A 12,240-nucleotide genomic window follows, 5' to 3' on the forward strand; every position below is an offset into this window, starting at 1 on the left:
CCAAAAAATATGTTGATTTTTTTTTATTTCAATTATTGTATTTTTTTTTTCTTTATAAATTTCAATTTTGAAGGAAAAATAAAATAATAAAAAAAGACTTTTCAACAAATGTTAAACATTAGATTAGAACTTTATAAACTTAATAATTAAGTTGGATTTACAAATAATACAAAGAAGAATGACAATAAGAAATGTTTTAGTTTATTTAAAAATTATCTTAAAATAGAATTCATTATTCTTTTCAGTAGACACGTTCGGGTTTTGGGTTATCACTGGGAATATTATATGAAAAGATGTAACTACTTAGTTAGTAAGTAAATTTTGAAGAAAAATAAATAAAAAATATGAATCAATCAACTGATTTTAATAACATTTTTAATATATTGTTTCTTTGAAATCTAAAATAAATTCAGCTGTATTAAATGCTTCTGCAAAAAGAGGTTTTTGATATATGAACAATTCTCTGAAGTACACTAACATCTGAACACGGCTCATCGAACAACTCTGTACGAGCTTACAAGTTTGAGAGCTGAAATATTTTCCTTTTTTACCTCTTTCCTCCTTGAGCCGACAACTTGTCGACATCTGCGCATTAAATAACTCCTATTAAATTATAATTAGTTTCTTACAAATTATTGTTATAAAGTTGAACTACATTTAGTTATAGAAGTATTATAATTACTTAACCTTGAATGTCATTTGATTAAACTCGGACATTTCATTTGGCTACGAGAAAAAAAAAGCAAGACAAACAAATTTGACAAACTTAACCTAATCGCTTGGTTGGCATGTGCTTTAGCTTATCAATTTCTATATTAATCTATTGAATCTTCAAAATGGCAGAACGAGAAGATCTAATGAAGGAGTTCTTGAGATCGCAAAATTAATACCTTAACGTATTGCAACGAGTTTCCTCAACAAGTGGTTCTACCAAGGTAGCTGTGCCGAAGTTCCAGCGATTTCCTGGCGTATAAGGTGGTGAGTGATGATGATAAAAAGCTTATTTTTTATCATGGCTTGGGCTAGATATATATAATTTACTTCAAAATCTATTGGGAGGTGGAAAAGTGACAGACAAATGCTATGTAGATCTGACAGCAAAGCTCTCAGACCATATTAAAGAAAAAAATCACATTTCAATGGCTCGTTACGAGTTTTGAAAGTGTCGAATGCGTACTGGCCAATCATCTTACATACTCAACATGACGTAGTACGTTCAGCTTCAAAAAACTAACCCTTTGTTATCAGAAGTTTTTTCCATTGCGGAAACGTATGAAGCGACCCAGAAATCGATTAAGGTTAGCAAGTCTGATAGTGTTGAGCCGTTGGAAATGAACCAGGTTGAGGCAGAGAGTTGGAAGAGTTCTAGAGGTAGAAGCAGAAATAGGTGGCATGATAAGGAACAATATCAAGGTGGTAGTAAGCACAAAACGAAATCATATCCAGTATGCATCAGTGGTAAAGTCAATAAGATGAAGGGTAAGAAAGGGGATACTGAGCATGTTCAAGAAATAGACAGTGTACTTACAGTTGGTGAAATACGCCAAACAGGTTCAAAGTGAGAAATTTTTGTGAATTTGAACAATCACAAAGTTAAGTTTTTGCTCGACACTGGAACTTGTTGTTCTCTGATTGGTTTGTCGGGCTCACTTCGTTCCAGTTTTAGGCGCACTACATGTAAATGTCGAATTCGGATTCACCATAAACAATTAACTTTATTAGTTGCCGATGTACCATCCGGGCACAATATTTTCGGATTAGATTAGTTCAGTGCATTTGGTCTGATGATAAAATCTCTAAGTGAGAATATTGTTTTGAATTTAAACTCAGACGTGGACCACGAAATACAAAACCTTTTTTCAAAGCATGTTGAGGTAGCATCTAAGAACTTAGGGTTGTGTAATTCTATGAAAGCACATTTGTATCTAAAACCTAACACTAAACCCAAGCTCAACAAAGTGAGACCTATTCCATTCACTTTAATGGATGTATTCAAGGGAGAAGCTAAGCGTTTCGAAAAAGCTGAAGTTTGGAAACCTGTCAGATTTAGTGAATGGGCCGCGCCTATTGTCGTTGTTTCTAAACGTAATAAGGGGGTCCGCATATGCGGTGACTTCAAGGTTACCGTCAATCCTCACTTAGAAGTAGATCAGTATCAAATTCGAAGACCAGAGGCTCTTTTTAATAAACTTGCAAGTGGACAGCGATTTTCGAAAATAGATCTTGCAGACGCTTATTTGCAAATAGAGCTAGAAGAGGATTCAAAATCGCTGACTTTCGTGAATACACTACTTGGGCTCTTCATGTACCAGAGACTTCCCTTTGGAATGTCGAGTGCTCCAGCTATTTACCAAAAGACGCTAGAACAGGTATTGTCACGGTTGAATTGTGCCATATGTCTGGATGACTTATTAGTATCTGGGAAAGATGACAAAGAGTACTTACTAAATCTTGAGGCAGTGTTTAAGAGGCTTTTTAAAAACGGGTTGCGAATCAATCGAGAAAAGTGCATATTCTTTCAATTCACAGGGAATTCGCCCGACTCAATCTGGAGCTCTTGCAGTTAAAAAAATGCCATTCAACAGACTTGAAAGAATTACAAACTTTCCTAGGAATAGCAAACTATTATGGAAAGTTTAATCGGAACTTTTCCGAAGTGGCAGTACCACTTTTTTTTTTTTTTTTTTATTCACAAGCACTCAAGGGGTTATTAGTACCTTTTATATGTTTATATTTAAACACAGTGCGAGCGTTAGGAAAATAGGGAAGGATTTAAGAGGAGATACCGGTGCACATTGGTCTTAAAGTTGTGATCATCAAAATGGGAGGGAAAAACAGAGTTGGCCAAAGCATTCCACATTCTCGATGTGCGATTTAAGAAAGAATCTCTGTACTTAACAGTACGCCCGAAATTGAGCTCAAGGGTAAACTGATGAGCATTCCTAGAAGTGCGAGTATTACGGCTGAATTGGTTAAGGGGTGGAATGCAACTGGCTAAACTTAAACTTCTGCGTAAAAAAAATGTACCTTTTATATGGGGCTCGTCACAAGTAAAGGCATACGAAATTCTTAAAAAACAACTGGCTGATGCTACTTGTGTTGTTCATTATCGACCGGAGTTGCCAATAGTTCTAGCAACTGACGCATCTTCCTATGGAATAGGATAGCGCACTTACATGAAATGGGAAATGAATCACCAATTGGCTTCGCGCAAAAAGGTAGCCAAGTTGAAAAAGAGGCACTTTCTATCACATATGGAGTACAAAAATTTCATCAATACTTATATGGACGCACATTTCTGTTGATAACAGATCATAAGCCATTAGTGTCGCTCTTCAACCCCGAAAAGAAATTGCCTATAGTGACTCCCAATAACTTACGACGTTATTTATCGAACTACAGAGAAGCATGCCAATGCTGATGCCTTGTCTCGTTTTCCAATTGGGCCAGATTGCCAGTTTGACCGTGAACAAGATGAGATCTGCATGGAAATTTCAGAGTCATATTCGGAAAAAGTTGAGTTTTTTTCCAATTGCAAAGGCGGATATCGTAGCCTTTATTGATAAAGACATTACCCCTAAAAAAATTCGCAATTTTCTACTTTAAGGTTGGCCAGAAAAATTATCAGAGGAAGATCAGGATGTCAAACCATATTTCAATACAAGAATGTCACTTTCAGACTATCAAGGGCTAATCTTGTTCCAAACCGAACATATTTGACTCGTGATTCTAAAAGCTTTTCAACGAAGAGTAACAGAGATGCTACATGAAGGACATTGGGACATTTTCCGAATGAAACACTTAGCCAGAAGGTACTGCTGGTGGCCAAAAGTGGACCAGGCTGTAGAGGAACGAGATTCCAACTGTAAAGTGTGTCAATCATCTGCAACAGACCCTCCGAAAGAATACAGCTCCTGGCCAACACCCGAAAGACCATAGCAAAAAGTCCATATTGATTACTCTGGACCGTTCGTTGATCAAATGTGGCTATTGATGCATACTCGAAGTTTCCATTTGTTGTGCCTATGAAGAATTCTACCACCACCACCGCGACCATTGAAGCCTTAAAAAAAATATTCACCATAGAAGGACTGCCGGAAACTTTGGTGTCGGATAACGGGCCACAATTCGCATCATCAGACTTTACTAATTTTTGCAAAAAGAACGGAATCCAGTATTTAGGGACCGCACCATTTCAACCTGCCTCAAACGGTGAAGCCGAACGATTTGTCCGCACGTTCAAAAACCATTTCAAGAAAATCTTCAATGAGAACCCCAACAAAGACATAGCCTTATTCCAATGCCTATCAACTTATTGCACCACCCCAAATCCAAAAACGGGAAAATCACCTGCTGAATTGTTGTACGGAAGACTGATTCCAGAACATCATTCGAATACTACTACTACATCGTCACAAACTCTACCAAACAAGTTCAAAACCAACGAAGCTGTATATGCCAGAAACTTTGCAAAAGGTCATCGTTGGATAGAAGCCACTATTATCAAGCCTATAGGAACCAAGATGTACTTAGTTAAAACGAATCGTGGATTGTGGAAGTGTCACCAAAATCAGCTCAAATTAAGAAGTGAAGCAACTGATTCCTAGTATCATATTCCTGAAGCAAAAAACGTCCGTTGGTAATTTAAACCAACCACATTATCAAGCAAGTAACTCTCCAAATAATACTAATTACCTTAGTAATTCCAGTTCAATACAACAATCAAAGTCTATTCTTAAAATGAAGTCTCCAGAAGTGAGCAGGCCTCGGCGGTCTAACCGAGTCCGACGTCCAGTTGTCCGTTGAAATATTTTCCTTTTTTACCTCTGTCTTCCTTGAGCCACCAAATTGTCGACATCTGCGCATTAAATAACTCCTATTAAAATTATAATTAGTTTCTTACAAATAATTGTTATAAAGTGACATGAAGAAGAACCACAACTTTGTCCATCGTTCAAGTACAGCTAAGAATATTGCTGTTTTAGCACGAAGTTCTGACAAAAAGTCTTAAGGTTTTTAAAAATCAGTTAACACAAGAACTTGAGCCGGTTGATACGTCAATAAACGTCAGTCATATCTTCACTGGTTAGATCCTTGAAATGCATTAAAATAATCATTTCATCGCAAAATCTTTTTCAGTGATGAAGCCCATTTTCACATTTGAGGGTACGTTTACAAGGAACATTCTCCCTTTCAAAGCTCCAAGTATAATCGTTGAAAAGCCTCATCATCATCAATGTGTGACTCTTTAGTGCAGTTTCGTTTTCTTTAAAAATAAAAATATCAAACTTCAACCTTTTATGTAAAATTCTTTATAATTTAGCACTAAAATAAGAAGTTTATTTATAAAAAAAAACTCTTTAGTTTAAGTGCATACTAATTGTTTCTATGTTTCTCTAACTTTCTAAGTACTTATGCCCCAAGGAGAATTGAAGATGATCTAAGCAATACTTAAGAATAAAGTTACTAACAAATTGAACTCTCCATCCATATAAAACCTGAAAAGGTATCTTAAAGGTATTAAATTAAAGTTACACACAAAAAGAGCCTTTTGACCGAATTTCTCTGCCCATGTACTCGTATCTGTATTCAATTAAATTTCCTTTTACTATCTATGTAAGCTCTTTTCCGGTAAATCGATACACATGTATTTTGCAATGAATTGTAACTTTGTTCTTCTTCTCTTTTGAATCAATTCTGATGAAGGTTTATTATGACTTCCGAAATAGAGCTCTAGATATGTTTCATATATGTATTTTGTATATGGATGTGCGAATTTGAAAAACATCTATTCATACATGAATAGACATCACTCTTATGTGTTACGAGTTACGTTTTGAGAACCATAATCACCATCAAAAGCCATTCAGAGGATCCGGTCTCGCTCTATGCACACTATATTCTACCTACTCTCTAATGAATGTACCTATAGGTTGAAATTTTCAAAGGATTTTCTTTCTATACGTACAAAGTTATTTAGATACTTAGATACAATATCTAATATATAGATACAAGTATATTTTGAGAGGGTAGATTCTAATTGAAAATATTTAGTATTGCTTATAGATATACTATAAAAATAAACACTCACTCTCGCTGATCTATTGAAATAGATACTTTTTGAAGTTTTGAACGATGAGCTAAAAGTTATTTTTAAAAATAAATATTTCAAAAACTGCACTTCAATCCAATAGACAAAAAAATACACACACCCCATTTTATTTTTTCTTTTATATTTTTATTATAAAAATCCTCAATAAGACTTTTTTTTGTATTACATTATTTAGTTATTTAAATTTATCTATACAGTTTTTTTTTTGTAGTTTTACAATGATTTTTTTTTGTCAATATTATCTACTTATTTTTATATTTTATTTTAAATAAATATATTTTATTTTAAAATTCCATTTATAAATATACACATTTTTTAAAATTACAATTGTATTTTATTTTCGTTTTTATGGTAAAAAAATATTTTGTGTTATTTAATTTAATAAAAAAAAATTAAAAGAACAACAAATAGAAAACATTTGTATGCTTTTTAGTGGAAAACATGTTATTGTAAATTTGAGCCTGAAAATAAAATAATTAAAAATAATAGAGAAATAAATTTATTCACAACGATTACATGTTTTTTGATTTTATATAAATTCATGTAGACTGAGATTTTTGTTAAACTTAATTTATTTATAAATAAATACGTAAAATTGTTAATTGTTAGTACATAAATGTTATTTTTTGATTTTTGTTTTGTTCAATTTTTATGAAATGAAATCAAGAAGAATTTCAAGTGTTGGTCTTTTTTGTTCCTTACCGTAAGGAGTAAAAATTTTGGAGTGGAGATTATTTTAAAAGAATATACCTACAAATTTTTTCAGGATTACTTTGCCTTTTTTTTTTTTAATTTATGGCTTGGAATTTGCAAAGATGTCAAATTTGTCATTATTGATTTAAAAATAAAAGGACTAAAATTCAAAAATAAAATAGGGCCAACATAAGACAAGCTAAGTAGACAACATTTGAACCAGACTAGGGCACGAAGTGAGTTCGTCTCACTTGCTCTCTAAAAATAACTTCCAAAAAGATTATGAGTCAGAAAGTACGAAAATATACATTCGTTTCATATTTTAAAAGGTTGAATAAAAAAAAAAACAAATACACTGTGACTTAAGAAAAAAAAACTCGAAAATTTTGTGGTATCAAAATTTTTATTAAAAATTAAATTTAAAATTTAAGAACACACCTGAAATATAATTTTTTCCTCTAAAATTTAAGTACTATTCGATTTAAAACTTAAATTATTTTAAATATTTGGGAAAATCGTTAAAGCGGTAGTTTTTTAAATCCATTCTGTATTTTGTATTTTTTGTAATTGATTTTTGTACAAAAACACTGACCCATTTTCGGGAAAGCGACTTTAAAAGAAACAATTATTTTTTAAAAATCCAAAAAAAAAATTTCTACATTTTTAAAATTCAAATATTATTTAAAGACTATAAGAGCTTGTGCATAAAACAAAATATAGAATTTGTTTCATGGATTCTCTGAAAATGTAAAAAAAATATATTCTGTGTTGAAAGAAATGAAGTTTAGAAAAACATTTTAGAAAAAAGAGGCTGGGATGCGACCCACACTGGTAACTTCCCATCCCGTGTGTCGATTTGTCTTGCTTAAAAGTTTGTCTATATGTACTCGTATCAATGTTTACCAAATTTGCGTACTATTTTTTGCAGATTTTATTTTTTATGAAAAAAAGGACTTTCGGATTTTTATATAAAAATTACTGAATATCGAAAACAATATTTTCTGTGAAATAAAAGTGTTTAAAGCCAATATCGTAAAGTTTTGAAAAGATGTTTGAGTCGAAAGTAAATTTTTACCAAGTTTTAGTATTGTTTTTTTTTTCGAGTTTTATTTTTTGTAAAAAACTGTCAATTCGATTTTTTTCAAAATGTTATCGAATGTTGAAATAATATTTCTTATAAGATACAAATAGTAAGAAGCTATTATCTCAAATTTTTTAAAAGATACTTGAGTTGAAAATCATTTTTTACCAACTTTTTTAATTTTTTTTTAAAAAAACTGTCAATTCGATTTTTTTTTAAATTTTACTGAATTTTTGACAACAATATGTTTTAAAAGATAAAAGTAAATTAAAACCAATATCTCAAAGTTTTGCAAGGCTATTTGAGTCGAAAGTAAATTTTTACCAACTTTTAGCTTTGTTTTTTCGGTTTTTAATTTTTTGTAAACAAACTGTTAATTCGATTTTTTTTTCAAAACTTTACTGAATGTTGACAACAATATTTTTTGAAAGATAAAAGTAAATTAAAGCCAATATCTCAAAGTTTTGAAAAGATATTTGAGTCGAAAGTAAATTTTTACCAAGTTTTAATATTGTTTTTTTAGAGTTTTATTTTTCGTAAAAAAAAACTGTCAATTCGATTTTTGTCAAAATTTGTCCTAATGTTGAAAACAATTTTTCTTATGAGTAAAAATTAGTAAGAAGCTATTATCTTAAATTTTTGAAAAGGTACTTGAGTTGAAAATCATTTTTTACCAACTTTTGTTAAATTTTTTACGGTTTTTATTTTTTGTAAAATAACTGATAATTCGATTTTTCTCAACATTTTTCAGAATGTTGAAAACAATGTTTCTTATAGGATAAAATAAGTTTGAAGCCCAAATTTCATGTTCTGGAAAAGATATTTGAATTGATATTCAATTTTTACCAACTTTGAATATTGTTATTTTAGATTTTTATTTTTTATAAAAAAAACTTTAATGGGTCCGATTTTTCAAATTAAAAATATTGACATTTCTTGACGTTCAAGGTCACCAGAGTAAAAATAAAAGATTTTTAGAAAGATGCCTGTGCGTGCGTGTGTTTGTACGTTCGTACGTGTGTACGTTTGCGACGTTTTTTTCGTAGTCCACAGCTCAAGAACCAGAAGAGATATCGGATACAAATAAATTTTGTTATACAATAAGACAGAAAGATGCAGAAAGGGCTCTCAAGAAAATTGCGTGGGTGGTTTTTTTTACCATAGCAGTTTAATAAAAAGGTGAAAATGTTGATAAACCCTAAACATTTTACGAACCGCAAACGCTAGAGACTTGAATTAAATTTTATATAATATATTGTAACGTGATATCAAACAAGTATATTTTTTGGAAAAATTCCATTTAACAGTTTTTTTATAAATCGAAAAACCTAAAAAAAAAATTGTCACCTCAAACATTTTTCGACTAAAATATGGTTTCATCTCCAAAACAATTTTGCGCTATGAAGAATAATATTTTTGACATCTGATGAAATTTTGAGAAAAATCGAATGGACCGAATAAAAATTAACAAAAGTTTTTAAAAATTGATTTTCGACTCAAATATCTTTTCAAAATTTTAGATAATAGCTTCTTACTAATTTTATCTTATAGAAAATATTGTTTTCAACATTCTGAAAAATGTTGAGAAAAATCAAATTGACAGTTATTTTATAAAAAATAAAACTCTAAAAAAAAACAATACTAAAACTTGGTAAAAATTTACTTTCGACTCAAACAGCTTTTCAAAAATTAGAAATATTGGCTTCAAACTTATTTTATTTTACAGAAAATATTGTTTACGATATTCCGTTATTTTTATATAAAAATCAAACAGTCCGTTTTTACATACAAAATAAAATCTACAAAAAATAGTACGCAAATTTGGTAAAAATTGATACGAGTACATATAGACAAACTTTTAAGCAAGACAAATCGACAGACGGGATGGGAAGTTATCAGGTCGCATCCCATCTTTTTTTTTTTAATTCAAATTTAAAAAAAAAAACAGCTGTTACAATTTTTCTCTTGCATATTTCTAAATCCTAAATTAAACGTATAACAAAATTTTGAACAGACTCTTTTAATACAGGAGCAAATGCAATCGACCACGTTGTACATTTTATTATTAAAAAAAATATTGAGGTACATTTTTTAACAATTTACTAAAATGTTGATGCCATATTGAAGTTACTAGGGTAAAATGATTATTTTAAATACGTCTTAACTTGTAACGTAAGTTACAAAAAAAGAATACTTTATCATTTTGTTACTAAATTACTGCGACTTCTGACTTGTAATTTTATATTCCCCAGATGAATTTTTGATATTTTAAACAACTTGCATTTTGAAAAGTATGTATGTATATGAATTAAGTCTAAAATATTTGCGCGGAATATAAAAATAACTGATTTAAAATTTATGGAACTTTCGTTGTATATGACAACGCTGGCTCCTGAATTCATAATAAGTTTAAAGAGAAGCTATTGTATCTCAACGTAATTGACCTAGTTTTTGTATTGTACAATCGAATTGAAAAAAATACTGATCGTATTAATTTTCAAGACAAATTTCAATTTTACGTCAATGATATTTATAAGTTCAGTTTGATATAAAATCTAACTCCATGTGGCCCTAGAAGCATAACAAATCTAAGATCTCCAAACTGAACATAAAAATAGATATTTTATTTTGAGTTCATTTCACTTTCAAAACTAAATTACTATTGTTTCAAAAACATCAAAAAATCAAAAGAAGTTTATTGTCTTCCAGTTCTTCAAAGGAAACGAAATAAAACATATTTCTGATAATCAAAAACTAAATGTGTACATATTAAGATGAGGATTCACCATTTTTTTCTTAGCAAATTTTCTATAAAACATGTTCTACGATGAATTTTACTAAAAGTTTTGAACAAATATGTAAACAAAAATATTCATAATCATATTCAGTCACTTTACAGTTAGTAAAAAGAATGAAAAAAATAGTTGTTTCTTTTATTTATTGTTTTTGTTAATGTTTAATTATTTCCTATTTATTTGAAATTTTACATTTTTTTTGTTAAATTTTTATCATTGTCTATACACACAGTTTTTAATATTCTATATTTATATATATATATATGTATTAGTGTACATACATTTGTATTTATTCCATAAATTTATATATTTATTTTGTATTTTTCTTTATATTATATAAAAGCTCATAACAATATCTTACCTTTTATAATTTGTTTTTACAATGCATTTGTTATGTCCTTAGCTAAATTAATACAAAAAACATGCGAGACTTAACACATACTTCATATATATATTTTTTTTAATCATTAATATAAAATATATCAATTAAATGCATTCAATACTCACAACATCATAAATCTGTAAAAAAAAGAAAGCTGCTTTCTCCCTCTTTTCCATTACATGGCATCATTACCATTTCATGTTTATATAATATATATAAAAAGTTAATATACAAAAATTATTAAAAAATAAAAAAAAAAATCTTAAAAACATTGCAACATTAATTTAATTACTAAAATAATTTTTGTTTATATAAAATTTAAGAAAAACTTAAACAATTAATTATTAGTTTTTTTAAATCAATATTTAATTATACTTTATTTAATTTTTTGTTTGTTTTATTTTATTTATTAAGAAAGAAAAAAAAAACTTAAATAAATTGTTTATTATGGTTTATACGAATAGGAATTCGGTATCATGTTTTCCCGATGGTGAGTTTTTTCGATTTTAATTGTGAGTCCTTTGGTTTGGTATCGGCTTGTAGTGTATCACCTTCGTCTTCTTTTTGTTGTTGTTGTTGTTGTTGGTGCTGCAAACGAACATCTGAGAATAAATCATTTAAACTATCCTCGTCTGATTTTGTGTCCTTATCGACTGGCAGGAGTTGGAGTACCTCTTTGGCACGATTATCCCATAGCTTTTTGTTGGCTTTTAGCTGTAAAAAATAGGATTTGAATTTTTATGATTAAATAAGGTTATGTTTAAAATTGGGTAAACTTATAATAAAAAATCAAATACAAAATTAAAATATATTTATTAAAAATTTACAAAAAAAAGAATGTCTAAGTGCAGCGAAATTAATTAGGAAAACCAAACTTATAAGCATAAAGTTAGCAGAGCAAAACGTTTAAGACAATACAAAAGTTAAGCAAGTAAAGTGAAAGATATTAAAGCATAAATTATTTCTATAATTTTACAAGTTTTCTTCAGAGTAATATTTCCATAATATTTTTGCATTATTGAAATGGAAGCTTTTGTTTTTATTTAAAGGGTGGTTGAGTTTTAAGGGCCGATGTTGATTTTGAATAAAAAATTAATTGTTTGCAAAATGACTGTAATTTTTGTATTAAGATAAAATAAATATGATTCAATTATGTATTTAACAATATATTGGAAAA

The 12,240-nt window shown here is 29.4% G+C and overlaps 2 protein-coding genes across 3 annotated transcripts in view; one reads left to right on the forward strand and one right to left on the reverse strand.

Moving 5' to 3' along the window:
• Positions 1–4,025: 4,025 nt before the first annotated feature.
• Positions 4,026–4,607, forward strand: LOC129944865 (uncharacterized protein K02A2.6-like). Its single transcript, XM_056054527.1, has one exon. It carries the CDS (start codon positions 4,026–4,028, stop codon positions 4,605–4,607), a length of 582 nt encoding a protein of 193 aa, XP_055910502.1.
• A 6,804-nt stretch (positions 4,608–11,411) lies between these two features.
• The window catches only part of LOC129944176 (protein-tyrosine sulfotransferase), a 90,769-nt gene continuing 89,940 nt past the window's right edge, over positions 11,412–12,240 (reverse strand). Inside the window, exon 7 of one of the 2 annotated variants that reach the window (XM_056053410.1) lies at positions 11,412–11,777. In XM_056053410.1, coding sequence (XP_055909385.1) covers positions 11,538–11,777 — 240 coding nt within the window. In that variant the 3' untranslated portion in view covers positions 11,412–11,537. The remainder of the gene's footprint in view (positions 11,778–12,240) is intronic. The other variant, XM_056053411.1, reaches the window with a different exon arrangement.

The sequence above is a fragment of the Eupeodes corollae genome, chromosome 2, assembly GCF_945859685.1.
Source record: "Eupeodes corollae chromosome 2, idEupCoro1.1, whole genome shotgun sequence".
In the NCBI taxonomy this organism is placed as follows: domain Eukaryota; kingdom Metazoa; phylum Arthropoda; class Insecta; order Diptera; family Syrphidae; genus Eupeodes; species Eupeodes corollae.

Excerpts from the sequence above, each read along its gene's own strand:
- LOC129944865 (XM_056054527.1), top strand. The coding sequence starts at position 4,026 with ATGAAGAATTCTACCACCACCACCGCGACCATTGAAGCCTTAAAAAAA.